The 17439-nt window shown below is 41.0% G+C and overlaps 2 protein-coding genes across 10 annotated transcripts in view; one reads left to right on the top strand and one right to left on the bottom strand.

Moving 5' to 3' along the window:
- Positions 1-140: 140 nt before the first annotated feature.
- On the bottom strand, positions 141-11756 carry COPS5 (COP9 signalosome subunit 5). The gene is made up of 8 exons (XM_048940440.1): positions 11500-11756; positions 11153-11387; positions 8320-8448; positions 7115-7180; positions 5662-5747; positions 2040-2151; positions 1325-1473; positions 141-745 (listed from the first exon to the last, which is right to left on the bottom strand). The coding sequence occupies exons 1-8, from the start codon at positions 11652-11654 to the stop codon at positions 661-663; spliced, it is 1017 nt and encodes a 338-aa protein (XP_048796397.1). The 5' UTR covers positions 11655-11756; the 3' UTR covers positions 141-660.
- Positions 8508-17439, top strand: part of CSPP1 (centrosome and spindle pole associated protein 1) — a 56054-nt gene continuing 47122 nt past the window's right edge. For 3 of the 9 annotated variants that reach the window (XM_048940431.1, XM_048940432.1, XM_048940436.1), the window contains exons 1-3: positions 8514-11119; positions 15290-15393; positions 16618-16714. In XM_048940431.1, coding sequence (XP_048796388.1) covers positions 10966-11119; positions 15290-15393; positions 16618-16714 — 355 coding nt within the window. In that variant the 5' untranslated portion in view covers positions 8514-10965. Of the gene's footprint in view, positions 11120-11805; positions 11897-12280; positions 12396-15289; positions 15394-16617; positions 16715-17439 lie in introns of those variants that run through there. The other 6 variants (XM_048940433.1, XM_048940438.1, XM_048940430.1 and 3 more) reach the window with 6 other exon arrangements.

Below are 17439 nucleotides of genomic sequence, written 5' to 3'. Positions count from 1 at the left end.
TGTTAGTTTCACAGTGCACTGTCTGTAACTTGACTATCTAGAAATGAAAAAGGTTCATCTTAATTGTGAAGCTAGGAGCAGAACATTGCCATCGGAGTGAGAAGAAACCATTTCTGGCAGGACCAATAAAACTAAACCAGTAATAGTGCCATTACATTTAATAACTTGTTAAAAGATAAACAAATGGCATTAAAATGTTAAACACAGAAACAAAATCTAAGATCCCAACTTCTTACATTGCATAAATCACCTATCCAGTCTAAGTGGACACAACACTTCCTTGGAACAGTAAGAAAAACAGGTGATAAATGTTTGCCAAAAAATTCAACCCCCAAAACATTTGTTCATTTTTAAAACTGTTTTATTACAATTAGATACTTGAGATAAATACTTCGGACCAAAATCCAGTGAGTCACATTTATTTTCCTTTTGGAGCAGTTCTCAAAACTGGTTGTGTTTTATGGAGAAGAACAAAAAGTTACACTACATTTCAGAATGTTTTATTCTTTAAATCCGGTCGGACAGGTGGGAAATATTAAAGTACTACAATTTAAATGAATGATTTTCCACTTCAGATCCTTTTCCCAAGTTGAACAAGTCCAAGTGAAAGAAACCATAACTTTTTCTGCTTTGGAGATTCATATCAGCTAGCGATGCACTTCAAGCTATATTAATTTGATTAAAAAGTTTATCCTTAATAACCTGAGACATCAATCCATGTATAGCTTCTATGGTGGTCTTGCAGCTGAAAAACAAGCATAAATTCAACGTTGGCTAAAGACCGAACTGAACTGTCATTTTATTTAAAGATATTCAGCTGTTTTGGAAGTTCAGGGTGCCCATAACCCCATGAATCTCCACAACTGTCCAGGAAGGAGAAGTCACACACCCCAGTTCAGCCATTGTTGCCAATAGCTCTGAATGCAAACTGATGGGATCTAGACACACAAAGACCAGCTCCAGGGAACTTGTTTAGCAATTTAGGGCATCTTATGTTAACAATAGAAAATGAGCTCTGTGGTCTTCTGATCAACAACAAAAAAATCCCCCAAAATCCTGGGGGAAGAGGGCTACCACCTTTTATCAGTGCTTGAAGGTTCTCACTCTTCTCCACCTTATCCCAACCTCAGGAGTTCTTAATTTTTAAATGAAAGTATTACACAAGTATTTCTTAAACTTTCAAAAATAACTGGTCATATCTGGAGTCTCTCATTCCTATCCATAGCTTTCCAGGATATGATTTTATTGGTTGGTTACTACAAAGGACTCGATAATTAAGTTTAACACTTTTTTCAGGGAAGAACACATCCATGCATTGTCTTACCTGTCTCTTGTTGCTTTAGCAAGTTTGTCCTCTGATTTCTTATCGTGAGTCTCTAAACCCAGCATAAAACTGCCCCGTCCAAGCTGAGCTTCTGACTGCTCTAGTTTTTCAGACAAATCAAAGACTTGGCCAGTGGTGTAGTCAGCATTCTTAGGAGAAAGCAAGCAATTACCTTTCTGAGTTCTAAGCTATAAACTCAAACATTTATACAGAAAAATACAAGAACAACATCTAAAAGAGTCTGTAGTACTGCACATTTTAACCTCTATCTGCAATTTATGTACTACAGAATACAACTGCTACGTGAGTGGTGGCTGACAAAACAGTGTCTCTGCATCTGAGAAACACTCACTACTTAAAAACTGAAATGGTACTCTTACTATTTTCCAGCCACTCCTAAGTAATGAAACCAAGAAAGTGCAAGTAAAACTTCTCATTTTGGCTAAGAGAGAGGATTTCAAACTGGCTTCTGCAGAAGGAAGCTTTTGATGCTGTTGCTGCTGTCCCCCTGAAGGCCTACTTTCCGTCTATCTTGCAACCTCATTTTAACAGTTCCACCTGTTAGGTATTTACAGATAAAAGCAGCAGTAGAAACGGTTACTTATTCAATGCATTACCTTAAGACATCCTATTGATTGCAGGGCTGTAAAGGGATACATGGCTAAAAGATGTTTAAGACAGACACATGCACATAATAGCATATTATGGTACTTACAGTAAGCAAACTAGAAGAGCTGAGAGTGTTCACCCAGTACTTGTTCCACAAAAGCTCAAGCAATTTACGATCCAAAGATGATTTAAAGTAAGATACTTCTAATGCATAATACCTTTAAAAACAAACGTGCACACAATAAAATTCCATATAAATACATCTTGTTTGCCTCTAACACCCAAATGATATCCATCTGAAAAAGTCCTTACTAGTGACAAGTACCTTCAGAAATTCAAGGTATTGAACAATAAAAAAAGTTACTCCCACTTCCAACTCTAACTCTACAATATGTTTTGTAATTATTTCATATATAGCCTTAATATAGGTTTACACAACTCCTATACACACTGCTGTTTTATTTAAGAGACTGCAAGTGTTTTTGTTAATTTTGTAAAAGCAATGCGATGACGCACTGTACAATAAGGAGAATCCAGGGAACTACAGGCCTGACATCCATACTGGGAAAGGTTATGGAGCAGATGATCTTGAGGGAGATCATACATCATGGGGGATCAGGCCTAGCCTGCATGGGTTCATGAAGTGCGGGTCCAACTTGACCAACCTCATCTCCTTCCATGATTGAGTGATCTGCCTTTTGGTTGAGGGAAATGCTGCTGATGTAATCTAGCTAGACTTCAGCAAAACACTGTTTTCTACAGTATCCTCCTGTAGAAGGTGGCAGCCCATGGCTTAGATACACTCTGCTGGGTAAAGAACTGTCTGGAAGGCCAGGCCCAGAGAGTGGCGGTGAATGGAGCTAAATCCAGCTGGCGAGCAGTCATGAGTGCTGTTACCCAGGGGTCAGTACTGGGGCCTGTCCTCTTCAGTATCTTTACCGATGACCTGGATAAGAACACTGAGTGCACCCTCAGTAAGTCTGCAGATAACAAAGCTGGCTGGAAGTGTCGATCTGCCTGGGCCCTACAGAGGGATCTGGACATGCTGGATAGCTAGGCTGAAGCCAATGGGATGAGGTTCAATAAGACCAAATGCTGGGTCCTGCACTTTGGCCATAACAACCCCAAGCAATGCTACAGGCGGAATGGCTGGAAGACTTTGTAGAGCAAATGGACCTGGGGGTATTGGTCAATGCTTAGCTGAACATGAGCCAGCAGTGTGCCCAGGTGGCCAAGAAGGCCAATGGCATCCTAGATTGTACCAGAAATAGTGTTGCCAGCAGAAGCAGGGAAGAGATCATCCCCCTGTACTCAACACTACAAGAAAGACACTGAGGCCCTGGAACGTGTCCAGAGAGAGGCAACAAAACTGGTAAGGAGTCTGCAGCACAAGTCTTACGAGGAGTGGCTGGAGGAACTGGGATTGTTTAGTCTGGAGAGGACATGGCTCAAGGGAGACCTTGTCATTCTCTACAACTACCTGATGGGAAATTGAGGTGAGGTGGGGGTAGGCCTCTTCTCCCATGTAAGTAGTGATAGGACTAAAGGGAATGGCCTCAAGTTGTGCCAGGGGAGATTCATGCTGGACATCAAGAAATATTTCTTCTCCGAGAAAGTGGTCATTCACTGGATCGGGCTGCCCAGGGAGGTGGTGGATCCACTGACCTTGGAGGTGTTCAATAAAAATGTGAGGATGTTGTACTGAGGGACATTGTTGAGTGGGAACTATTGGTGATAGGTGGATGGTTGGACTAGATGATCTTGGAGGTCGCTTCCAACCTTGCTGATTCTATGCCTCTTCAATATTGTAATTTTTTAATAATAAATCACTAATTTTGCATATCTTGCATCAAATTCAATTAGGAACATTTGATAGCAGTAAATGTTACTAATGGACAAATAATTTTGTTATACCATACTTGTTTTTAAAGTCAAACTTTACTGGTACTATGCAATTCATAAGAGATGACAAAGTAGACAGAAACCTGAGCTATGTGTAGATGAATTACAGCAACATTAAAGTTATGCTACATTTTATTTTGATCAGTAAATTCTTCAGCACTATTAGTGCTTAATTTCTATGGAAAGTTACTGTTACTATGAAGCAATTAGTAGTGACTAGACTACCAAATAGTGAGGATTACCATTCAGGTTGTCTACATTTTAAATCTGTAGTGCAACTACCCATACTACTGAGAGGAAGAATCACTCTAACCTGTTGTAAACAGTAGTTCAATAATATGCCTAAATTCCAGTTTTAATTCCATCTTTTTCTGTAACTGCTGTTTCTTTCTAGGGAAGACTGGAAAATATTTACTTTGGATGAAAAGAAGTAGCCTGTAAGACAGGCCAGCTTCCTGAGATGGAGATTATGATGGTAACTGTTAAGCACTGACAACTTAAAAAAAACAAAAACAAAAACCCCACACACAAAAAACCCAAAAAAACCAACAGTAAACCCCACAACAAAACCCCCCAAATAAGCAAATGAACTCTCCCAAACTGACCACTTCAAATAAAGAACAATAAAACACAGCTTCCTGTCACACGTAAATACGTTGGTTTATGGGCAGTGCCCATACAAGGACTATTCTGCAACAACAGAATCATTACAGTTCTACAAAGATTTCTGTGTAGTTACTGTTCTGGATTTTTCTCAGTTTGTACAGGAAAATCAATTCTCAATTGTATTAATTTCTTCAACCCTCGAGGCTCTGACTCTGCATGCAGCTATAAATGCACTAAGAATAGATATCCATGCACCAAAACCATGGAAAAAAAGAGGCAATGGCCTACACCATATCCATGAGCCCACATGGCATCAGTGAGATCTCAGAAGCTTTCTGTGCACAGTTCCTTAAACTGTAGGGCTTGTCAAACATTTGAAGACGGAATCTAAACCAGAATGAAAGAAGCAATCCCATCTTTCTCTCGCTGATCCCTGGATGCATTCAAGGCCAGGTTGGATGGGGCCCTGAGCAGCCTGATCTAGTGGGTGGCAATTCTGCCTATGGCAGGGTGTTGGAACTGGATGGTCTTTAACATTCCTTCCAACCCAATACTGCATCTCCACCATCTGCCTCTACCTTCCACTCCACCTTAGCTTAACCAGCAAGAACAAATTGGATCTGATCAGGGGACTGAGTTGGCAAAACAAATGCTTTTCCAAGTAAGTACATGTATGTATGAAGCAAGGAACACTTGACTGGGAGACAGGAGAACTATCTTTAAACTGCCTTTAAAATTCATGGAAACTATACTAGTGGGAGAGAAAAAGCAGTAATTCTTCCTGTTACTGATGTTATCCCTTGAAACAGCTCCACTTCACCAAAGAGAGAAACAACTCAATATGATTGAAAACCTGCAGCCACGTTAACAGTGACACAGGATAAAGGTATGCACTACAGTTGCTGTTACTCAGAAGAGCAGCCCTGCTGCTAAATCTACATCTGTCTCTGTGCTCCTTGCCCTAAGAAAGCACCATTCCTTATAAGTAAACCAACTGCTAGCTCTTTCAACTAGGTTAAAAGAAACTTCGTCTTTAAAACAGTTCCCCTGTAGAAGATCTTCTGATAAATGATACACGTTTCCACAAAATCAACAGTGTTAATGCAGCAAATAATGTCACAATTTGAAACATACCAAGAAATGCAATTTTTGGTGAATCACTAGGCTAAATACAAAAACTGAGAATTCGTGCTGCAGTTGGTAATTTTTATATTACTTACTGTTTACAATGAACACCAAAGTCTTCTATTTTATTAAGTGGAATAGTTTGGTATTCAGAGGGACCTTCATCCGGAGGTTTGTACCCCTATAATTAAACAAAGAAAGGGCAAACATGACACAGTACATCTGGGACTTCTACAGAATGACTAAGCTCTTGAAAAGCACGTCACAAAAATTCTGATTTATGCAAAGAAAGACACTTCCCTAAGGAAGATGACATTTCCCCCACTAGCCTGAAATTTGGAATTTTCTTACATCTCTGGTTTACATTTCGCTTTACTAAAACCGTTGGAAGTGAACAGGGTGGCAAGTTATGATTTGATCTTTTTCTTCTTCTTTTGATCAAAGTAGTAAAGTGCTTCTAATGCAAGACTTTTTTTCCTGTTCTGGGAAGTGATTTTGGTCCTTTTTGGAGGGAAGACAGAAGGTAAGAGAAGTGGGAGGAAACATACTTGCCCTGCATATGCCCTAGAGATAGATAAAACTTCAGTTACCTATTTAGCTAAGCTGCTGCCCCTCACAGCTACTGACTGGCTTGCAAAACAATCCAAGGACTCCCTAAAAATACCCATCTCATGTGCATTTTCTACAGAGGATTTGGTTCCCAGGTGCAGGATTCTACTTCTCTGCTCAAAATATGGCATTCATGAAGTGGTTTTGCCAACAGAGGTGAATATTCTTCTGAAACACAAATTGTGCAAAGTCGAGCTGCTGTATATTTTTCAACTCTAAAATGATGTTGAATGCAAACTGGAATGTCTCATAAACATTCTTGCCAATTACAGGTATTACAGGTTTACTGAATGACAGATGAATGTTCTTGACATGTCAATGATAACTGGAAATTAAACTTCCAATTATACTTAAGCTTTATTAGATTGAAATAAAATAACAATTACATGTGTCAGAAGTATAACTGTAAGACTGCATGTGGAGATCCAGATCTTCAATATTTTGGTGATTCTTAGTTTTTAGCCTAACCTTTCCATGTTAATTCACCTCCTTTGTGTGGTGTTTTTTTTTTGTTTTTTTTTTTTATAGGTTCATAGTGTTTATCTAAAAGAGGTAACTACAGAAAGTTTCAAATGTTTTTTCTAAAATGAAAAGCAGATTACAACGTATGAGATCAAATTTCACAAGCATGTTAGGTCTAAAGAAATAATAGAAAAAAATTAACATAAATACATTAATGAATGACAGGAAAGCTCCTTTATCTAGAAAGTCTATTTGATTTAAGACTGACAAAAATCTATTGAAAAACATACTAGAACTCAACTTTTCTAAACACTGTCAATATTCACACAATAAGCAGTATAGCATCAAGTCATTATGAATGCACAGTGATACAGTGCAGCAGATTCATCTGTCAGATGATCAAACTGCACTAATCTTTAGAACCAATCAATTAAAGAGAGGTTATTGATCACACTGCAAGTAATTTTAAGTATTTACCTTAGGATATGTCCTAAATGCACCAAGATTTACTTTTCCTGCAGATATTGTTCTTGTTGGATCAATCTGTAAAAAATAAGGTAATGCTTCTTATGTAACATTTAATGTATTATTAGAATTAATAGCAATCATACTTCACAAACATAATTAGTGCAAATTCTACTCGTTTAGTCATAAACACATTTTTTCAGTTGACATCCATGGGCTTTTTAAGGACCATATTTCAAACCTATTTCACCATTTTCCCAAATACTTGAAAAGAAACTGCACTTAGAGCAAGCAACAAGCCAGAATAAAAATCCACATTTTAATCTTACAACACATCACAATCTTACTAGAGCTAAGAAAGATCTTGTGATCTACTTTGGTGGAAGAGATAGAAGAATTGCAAAGGAATCTCCTTGAGAACAAACTTACTGATGTTCTGTCTCATTTCAAAAGAAAAAAAAAGAAAAAGGATTAAATGAAAACAGAAAGAAGTTCCAAAGGAAATGTTCTGAATCCCTAAAATTGTCATAACATGGGGAAACTCATATGGTAGAAATACTTCTTCTTAGGGTGATTTACCCTTGTCTAATAGAATTCTAGCATTACCTATATCCCTTCTTTCTGACTAATTTCAGTCTTTTATCCTTTATTTCCTTCAGCAGCAATAGTTGCACAAGTTGTACTTAAAGTAAGTTTTATTTTGATTTAAAATGTGATCTGCAGCCTGAAAGGGCCCAGTTTCTTCAGATTTTTTCTTCAAAGACTTCCTACGCTTTCTACTTTACACCGTGCCACTTATTTCAGCTAAAAGGCATTTTAGATTCAAAGCAACAGAACTGTGTGAACATAATCTATTCACTTTTCAGAACAAGCAACACAGAGAACAAATTTTTCTTACATTGCAAGAGGTTAAATATGGATTGCTAATGCATTTTTTTGCAGAAGTACCAACTTCAAACTAAGAGCAGCATACAGATTTGTACAGCACTGCATCCTCTGGAACAACGAAGCAAAAATGGCCTCAATGAACAAGACTACCAGTTTGACCAGCACGTGGCCAGCAATGCAGAAGCAGTAATAACAATTTAAGATTTAGATCTAACACTTCCATCCTGCAAACTACACATTACTAGACTGCTAATGGACAAAAATCTAGAAGTGACCCCCCTCTCAACATAATTTGCTATGCAGTTTATGAGCTATCAGACAGAACTTACCACCACTGCTACAAAGGGTTCTTGAAATTGCTGATTAAGCATCTGAGTACTGACATCGATCCCAGAGAGCCAACAGCCGTAGCCAGGGTGACTGTGGTACCAGCCAATTGCATTTTCTAGACGACCAACCTAACAGTGGTGAAGGAAAACAAATGCAGAGCTATGATCCTCATTTGTAAAGCATGGGCAGCCCTCTACTGGGCCTTCCAGCACACTACAACGCAGCAAGGGGATAAAAAGAACGTACACACAGCCTGTATGCTAACTTTAAATATTCAACATACACCTTATTTTGCTTAACTACCTTCCAGAAATCGTAAGATCTGTAGTATCAGCTGTCAGAGCCGCTACCTCAAGACAAATAACTCCAAGAACCTAGTGACAACAACTTCAATGACAGCTGAAGTACAGAAGAGGCTCCACAGAGCGAGATTAAGTAAGCCAGGACTCTTCAGTGTGGGATTTTTTTTAGTGTGGAGATGATGCCACTATGTAGAAATGCATATAATGTATAGGAAGCAAGCAGAGAATGAACACTATTTAGTACAGAAACACACTTCAGAGGCATACAGTGAGATCATTGGTAGGTTTAAAGAAATAGAAACTTGAACGTTTTTGGAGACCAGAAGTATCAGAATTCATTGCCACAGTACACAGTATGCATTGAAAACCAAAAGATTATTTTAGGTGATTTTTCACCTCAAAGAAACTCATAACAGAAGTTTCCAAATAATACTCTGAGCTATCTCTACAAGTACCCCAAACAAAATCAAAAATCGTGGTTCATCAAGGAGAATAAACACTCACTGCACCTAGTTTATTGAAACTGGTCATGAATTGTGTACTGGCTGCTCAATACTGAGTGAAACTGTTTCAGTACAGCCTACATGGCAGTGTGTTCAATGCATTTAGCTGCTTGGTTTTGCCAAATACTGAGCATGCCAGGAAGGTTAAATCTGGAAACTATTAAGAGACAGAACATAGTATCTACTGAACTGAAGATTTACTTTATTTTTGAATTGGTGAAACAAATGACTTTATTCTTTTAACCATTTTAACATTGGATCCTGCCTGTGGAGGAGCGAATAACTGCAACATTAGCTTCTGTAAAGCACTTATGTGGAGGGATATTATCAACATGTAATCTAATATTAAAAAGAGGTATTCCAGGACAAAGTGCTTGCCAACCTCTGATGTAAAGCAGCCAGCATGCACACAGCCAGAGCAACAGCAAAGCTGAGTTATTATTTTTGCTTGATTTTCATATGATGAATACTCCCATATAAACCTGGGCTGTTTTAAAAGTCGAATGAACTAAACTGCATATATAAATACCAATGCTATGCTCTATACTTAAAGACATTTTTTCTATCTACAAACATATCTTCAGACATTTCATTTTCTACACTTTTCAGCAACAACAGTATTAAAATCATTACTTTAATAGTATCCAGATACCATTAACTACATTAAATAACTACTTTAGAATTTTCTCATAAAGAAGTGTGATAAATTATTTTTTAAAAAGCCTCAAAAAAACCCACCACAGGCCTTAGAACATATTTACCTTTGGTCTGTATTTATTCTCTTTTGAAGTCATGATCCAGCCTAATTTATTTAAACCTCATTAAACCCACGGAAAGCTGTGACTATAAGCACGCCTCGCCAAAATAACCCAAATAGCTGTATCTTTATCTACATTATGTAAGGACCCTACAGTTTCAGCTGATTTAAAATACTTCAAGGATTAACAGCAAATCAAAGGTTAAACTGGGCCTCAAACTATTTGAGCTTGGACAGTTTGAGGGATTTCAGTGCTTATTTGCAGTGTCAGAGTGCTGTATGTTGGCAGCAGCAGGCCAGCTAGCGCTCATATGACATGCTGGCTTCTCCATCAGCCACAGCGCAGATTAATATTTCACAGAATCACATAGTTGTATGGATTGGAAGGAACTTCTGGGGATAACCACCTAGCCCAATCCCTGTGCCAAAAGCAGGTTTCCTATGGTGGCTCACACAGGAAAACATCTCTAGGCAGATTCTGAATATCTTCAGAGGATATTCCACAACCCCTCTGTGCAGCTTGTTCCAGGGCACCATCACTCTTATGATAAAGTCCTTCCTTATGTTTGTATGGAACTTTCTGTGCTGCAGATTTTTTTTTGTTGTTTCTTGTTCTGTTGCCGCATACCACTGAAAAGAGCCTGGCTGCATCCACTTGACTCCTACACTTTACATATTTACAAACAGTAATGAGATCCCTCAGCCTTCTCCAGGCTGAACAGTCCCAGTTCTCTCAGCCTTTCCTCATGCAGGAGATGCTGCAGGACCCTTACATCTTTGTGGTGCTCTGCAGGTCTCTCTCTAGAAGCTCCCTGTCTTTCTTGAACTGGAGAGCCCAGAAACGGACAGAACACTCCAGATGTGGTCTCGCTGGGGCAGAGAGGGAGGATCACCCTTCTCGACCTAGTGGTTGTGTTCTTTTTAATGCACCAGGATCCCATTGGCCTTCTTGGCCACAAGGGCACGCTGCTGGCTCATGGCCAACCTGCTGTCCACCAGGACACCTAGATCTCTCTCCAGCAGGTCAGCCCCTCCTCTCCAGAACCTGCTCCTCTCCAGCAGGTCAGCCCCTCACCTGTACTGATGTGTGTGGTTATTCCTCCCCAGGTGCAGGCCCCTACACTTGCCCTCACTGAAGCTCATCAGTTTCTTCTCTGCCCAACTCACCAGTTACATTTCTGCTACCTTTCTGTAAGTGAGAAGTTTACCGCACTTTCAGACTTCAGAAGGCAAGAAGGTAAGAGTCATGCCATACCCCCCCACTGCGTACCTGCTTGGCGTTCTCGATGTAGGCGGCCATGTACTCATAGGCGGCTGCCTGCGCGTTTACGCGGGTCTCGGTGCCCTCCACCGGCAGAGCGAAGCTGTCCATGATGATCATGGTCTCTCCGTCCACCTTGCCCAGCATCAGCCCCATCACCTCCAAGTTGCCCCCAGAGCGGGCGTGCATCACCATCTTCAGCAGGGCCAGCGCCGAGATCTTGCAGTACTTGAAGTAATGGTGGCTGCAGCGGGACAGAGGCCGCGGAAGCGCTCAGGGCCTCGCCTCGCCTCGCCTCGCTTCACCCCCCGGCCCCGCCGCGCGCCCGCCCGCCCGCCCCACGGCCCCGCTCTCACTCCTTGGTCCAGGGCTTGGCCGCCAGGATCTCCTGCTGCTGCTTGCGGTCGTACTTGTAGATCTCGTCGATGCTTTGCGCCTCCTGCATGTTGTTGGCCAACTCCCACGTCTTCTGCGCCATCCCGCTCCCTGACGAGCCGCTCGCCGCCGCCATCGCGCCCCGCGCCCGGCCCGGCCCGCTTCAACGCGCCCCTGCAGTCGCACCGGCCCGAGCCAGGCCGCGACTCACTGGGCGGAGCGGGGAGGTGGCGGTACGATCCGCGCAGGCCTCGGGCCGGGTCCTCCGCAGCGGCAGGGGGCGCTAACGAGAAAGCCCTCCGGGGCAACAGAAAGCCGCCAGACGGCTTCCGGGGAGGTGGCAACTGGCGCGGGAGGCGGACGGGGCTGCGAGCGCCGGTGAGCGGCGGTGCGGTCGGGAGGGCGCTCGGTGATGTTTCGCCCCGTTTTGCCCCATTCCCAACTCCGCAGAGCGGAGGCCGAGCGTCCGCCCCGGGTTGCGAACGGAGCGGGCGAACTCGCCGTCCTCCGCGGGGCGAGCGGCGGGGTAACGGGACGGGCCCGTGCGGGGCGCGGGGAACAGGGAACGGGGGCGCGGGGAACAGGGAACGGGGGCGCGGGGCCGGAGCGGGCTTCCGTGTTCCATGTGGGGGCGGCGGGGCGTTCCGGTGGGAGCCGCTTGTTGTACGGCCGTTGCCTGACAACGGAGTAGCGCTGCCGTGAGGGGCCGGGCGCGCAGCCCCGCCCCGCTCCGGGTGCGGCGTGAGGAGGCGCGGGGGTGCCGGGGCCGCCCACGTCGGGAAGGGCTGCGCTGTTGGAGCAACAAATGTCAGCCGTCCCTCAGGGCTTCCTCCAGTTCATTTGTTCTGGGACCGTGGGACGTGGTCTGCAAATGTAGGTGAGGTCTTAAAGTGAGGGGAAATGACTCACAGAACTCATTGGCTTGTTGTTTCGATGGATGGTTGCCTTCACAGTTAGGAAAAGTCATTTTTTTTTTATTTTTTTTTTTTTAGTTAGAATCTGGTAACTGTGAGTGTGCCTGTAAGTGCAGTTACTGAACGTCACACGCGGGAGCTTCTTGGAGCACTTCACTCCCCTGCCACCCTTGCTGCAGTTTCTGTGGAGGAGAATGGCCATCTGTCAGGTTTTCTGGATATTTAGAATTATGATAGCACAGCACGCAATCTGTCTGATCACATGTGCTGATTTTAGATCCTTGCCTCGCTTTCTTGAAGAAATATGAGGGGAAGGGTTGTGGTTGGACTTGATGATCTTTGAGGTCTTTTCCAACCTGAGCAATTCTATGGTTCCGTGGTAAAAAGGAACACAGTGAATGTTTTCCTAAGTAATGGAAGAGATGCACAGTGCACATTCCAATATGGTGCTGCATATACAAACAGGTGGCTCGAGTGTCTCGAGGATGGAGGCATGCATTATTAATTGCGTTTGGGTGTAGATCCAGTGTCTATCTCTGGCATTAGGACATGTTTTTTTGTCTTGAATGTATCTATGCTTTCCATTGCTTGCTGTATGTGACTAAGATGATGTCTGTCTGGCTTTTTGTTTATTCAGAGTTGCTTTTATGAAAAATTCCATTTTAAAAATGATAGGTTATAGAAGAAAAAAAAAACAAAAAACAAAAAACAAAAACCAAGCTAAACAGTCTTGAAAATTAAAAATATATTATATATATATTGACACATCTGTCACTTGTACCATGTAATTCTGAAGACCTGTGGCTAATTGTTACGTTTTCCAATGTTTACCACATGGTCCTCTCCTGCTCTACACAGAGTACCCACTGAGCAATGTCTTCAAGCCTGGTTTTGAACCTGCTGCTATCACTAGGAATGATTGCAAGGATCTGGTAATTCACATCATTCATTCTGACACATTGCTAAACCAACAGCATACTCTTTTATTTAGGATTGAGGTGTTCTGTGGTGATGAGTAAATCTTTGCAGCTGAATAATCTGTCATTTTCTCTTGTCTCATAAAGCTTACGCTCCTTCATGTGGGAATTTTCCCTCCTGTGGATGCTGCACTTTGTAGCTGATGCTAATAAGTTAATTACTATTTACTGTATATTACTAGATTTGAGTTGTTGGTCTCTTCTCAGAGGTGAGAGGTGACAGGACAAGGGGAAATGGCCCCAAGTGACACCAGGGTAAGTTTAGGTTGGATATCAGGAAAATCTTCTTTATAGAAAGGGTGGTTAAGCACTGGAATAGGCTCCCGGGGAGGTGGTTGAGTCACCATCCCTGGATGTGTTTAAAAGCCTTTTGGATGTGGTGCTCAGGGACGTGATTTAGTGGAGGGCTGTTAGAGTTAGGGTAGTTTGGTTAGGTTGAGGTTGGTCTTGATTATCTTTAAGGTCTTTTCCAACCTGAGCAATTCTATGGTTCTATGACAAGTTATTTTATCCACTCAGAACAGGCTTTTCGTTATTCTTACGTAACTTAATAGGCTCAATGAAACTCATCAGAGCCTCAAATCTTACTGTCTTATAGACATCTTTGATCTGTTATCACTGTGCAAAAGTAATGAGATTAAAGTTTTAGCATAAATCAGATGGGGAATTTATTTTTGGAACTGATTGTCCCGTGTTACCACTAGGGCTTGCAAATAGGATGTCCTAGTTCTGCCTCCTTTGTAACAATATCAGAGTTCAGATTTTCAATCCAAGAGAGCGCTCATGGAAGACATGACGGTTCAAGTAGATGCATTCCTTGTATTCCTTAAGTTGAAGTAACTGCACATTAACTTATTTACCTGCTCCAATTTTGACATCACTTCTCTTGATCTTGATTTTCATAGTAAGCATTAATCACATTCTCCCTGAACACTGTATTATGTTTTCCTGCTTAATGTCTTATTTTCCTGGGCTTTGTGTGTGTGTGTGTGTGTGTGTGTTATTCCTGGTTGTTCTATTTTTATTTTTAAATTTCTGTGATGTTCTTCCTGAAATTATTTAATATCTTCTTACTCTGGACTTACTGTTTACTTAACATAATTTTTAGCAAGATAGTGAATTAGCCTTATTTAAACTGCTGTGCAGTCTGTGCTTTAGAACCTGGATAGGATGGGATTGATGAAAGCCTTCACAAGCAATTGTGTTGCTGAAGTTATGGGGTTAGCATTTGAGTGACTTAAGGATCTTGATTTCCTCCTCACTTCATTCTTCCTCTAAGAGTAGAATATAACACAGGATTTTTTTTATCCATTGGCATGGTTTCACATGACTTTCTTCAGTGAGGTTGGTGGAAATGCTGAGATTAGGATGAGTGGGCTTGAATGCAGTGACTCTTTTCCTTCTTTTTCTTCCCCCATGGCTATGCAGTGTGCAGCTTTTCAGCATTTCTAGTTCTGATAAACTACCCAAACCAGCTGTGTGAAACCTGAGGATGTGCCCTGACTTCTGTACCATTCCACCATCACGGATTTAATTCACTTTTAATTTTTATTATGAAATTATCTAGCAGCAAGAGTGTACAATAAGTTGCACTACAATGATGCTAACATTTCAACCCTGAAGAGCTTTCAGCTCCATAGGTAAGATGCACAGCTAACAGAGGAGGCAATCAACTGTTCCTGCATGTCTGATTAAAGGCAGTGCTGCCTGGTATCCATGGCAGTACTGTTATTGCAAGATGGTAGCTATTCCTCTTGCTCCTGTTATTTTATTGATACAAAAAGTAACAGTACGCTGTCCAGCTCCTGTGCGTGTTTTCTGGCTTTCTGTTTGTTTGTTTTTCTGTATTCTGACACAAATGTGTTTTTCCTACCATTTAGAAATGATGGCAGAAGATTTAGAAAAGTTTATTGAAGATCAGAAGGCCAAGTTGGCACAAGATAAGGCAGAGCTTGAAAATGATCCACCTTACATGGAAATAAGGGTAAGAGTATTAATTAGTTTCTCTGAATTTAAACACATTTCTAGGGTCTCACTTTAAGCTTTTAGTACACTCTTAAAGCTGTATATTTTGTTAAAGCACACACATATTAATGATTTATCTAGTCAAACCCATTTCTATCATAAATACTTCTTATCTGTACTTAGGTAGATCTTTTTATAAGCTGCTTGCCACCAAGCATACGCAGTAACATTTGTATTTTCCAATTAGGGAATCGCTCTCTGCCCACTCCAAGAGAGTGGGTGGTGGGATGGGGATGGAAGGTAAAAAATAGCCTTAACGTTTCTGGTAAGGAAACTACGAAACAGAAAAAGAATAAATTACTGAGTCCAATCAGTTCAACAAAATCTGTTCTTATCATGGTTTTCCTGTTAGAAAGCTTAGCGCCTAACTCTAAAGCTGTACATCTTCTCTAATTTGCAAATCACCATCTAGGTTTTTTTTTTAATAGTACTTAGCAAGAAGCTGTCATCTAAATTATTTGGCTACTGTCACTCTCAGGCTGCTTGAATTGGGTCCTCAGTTTAAAAGGAAAAATAAAAGCAGGTGGACATACCCCCAAATAGCTTAAGCTTTTAAATGCGTTTATACTGTTTCATTCTTGGTTTTGTTTTGGTAGGTTATTGGAATTTCTTTCCCTTTATGTGGGTAATGTCAATGTTTTTACCTAGTTGTAATACATCTCCTAAGAAAGTTATTTCTTACAGAGTCATTGGGCTGCCTGCATTTTTGTATCCACTGCACAAAACAAGATAAAGAGGAGGAAAATGTTTCCAAGCCTGTGTTTTGATAAAGTCTGAAGGTGTGTGGTGAAAGTGTAGTTACAGGGAGCAGGTACTTTCATCTTGCCCTGAAATACCTTGAAGTTCCTTCATGGTTTCTGTCAGAGTGCAGTACATCAATTCAGCTCCCACAGAAAACAGAGATAATACATGGAAACCATGTGGAAGCAGTTGAAATAGCTTATGATGTGAAACTTACTGAGCTGATTTCTATGTTGTAGAGGAGAAGCTACTTTTCTGATAGAATCAGTGAGATCTATAACCTGTTCCATGTGCTAAACCTTACTTTTAATCTCCTTTCTCAGGTGCATCAATGATGTTGTTAATGATGTTAATGATTAATGATGTTACATTAATGATGTTGTTGGGACATTTCTTTCTGATGATGTGGGTGGTTTTTTGTTTTTGGGGTTTTTTTTTTCAGAATAAGGAATCAGAGAAGCTTTCTGAGACTGGCAAAATGTTCATCTCCATGTCTAAAGAAAACATACCTCCAAACAGTCAACAGAACTGTCCTTTAGGTACAGTATATATTTTTGCATCTTGTGGTTTAAGTAGTGCTTGATTACCTGTGGGAATTTTTGGAAAGCAATTACTGCTTTGGATTTTTAATTAAAACATTAGTTAAAGTGTGTACTGATTCTGTATTCTTTCAAGTATCTTGGTATTGTGTGGAATTTTTTGTAATTATTATTGTTTTTTCTGGGATTTGAATAAGGAAAATGTGCAAAACACTTTTTTTTCCAGAAGTAGTGTTATTTGAGGAAAAGCAAGTCAAAATTGCTGCTTAGTCTTCAGTAGAGGATTGATGTTTTCCTGCTATGTGAGGTACTGGTAGCAAAAGCTTTGAAAGTCCATCTTTCATCTGAACTGCCTTCTTGCTGTTGAAGGGCACTTTCTCTGTGCTTTGTGCCAGGGAAGTAAGGATGCCTTTTCTTTTGGCCTCGCAGCTTGCAAGGCTCACTCAGACCTGGCTAAAACAAACATAGTTAAAGTAATTTTTCTTGCAAATGCCAAATATCCATTAAACTCTTAGGCATAGAGTACTAAACTGATTTTGTTGCTTTTATGATAAAAGTTGTTATAATGCAGTCATACGTTATCCAGGAAGGAGCAAGCACTGAGTTAAGAATCTTCCAAGACCAGTGAAATGATTAGATTTCTGAATGTGTTGTGACTGGACTTTTTAATCACAGCTGTGGGTTTTGGGTTTCTTTTCCCATGTGTATCATTCTGTTTTCTTTCT

Source organism: Lagopus muta, chromosome 3 (assembly GCF_023343835.1).
Source record: "Lagopus muta isolate bLagMut1 chromosome 3, bLagMut1 primary, whole genome shotgun sequence".
NCBI classification, from domain to species: Eukaryota; Metazoa; Chordata; class Aves; order Galliformes; family Phasianidae; genus Lagopus; species Lagopus muta.
Note: the sequence above shows the minus strand (reverse complement) of the source record. Positions and strands in the feature narration are given on the sequence as shown.

Excerpts from the sequence above, each read along its gene's own strand:
- COPS5 (XM_048940440.1), bottom strand. The coding sequence starts at position 11,654 with ATGGCGGCGGCGAGCGGCTCGTCAGGGAGCGGGATGGCGCAGAAGACG. Across the intron at positions 11,388-11,499 it reads GCCAAGCCCTGGACCAAGGA|CCACCATTACTTCAAGTACT; the intron begins GTGAGAGCGGGG and ends GTCCCGCTGCAG. Across the intron at positions 5,748-7,114 it reads CATTTAGGACATATCCTAAG|GGGTACAAACCTCCGGATGA; the intron begins GTAAATACTTAA and ends GTTTAATTATAG.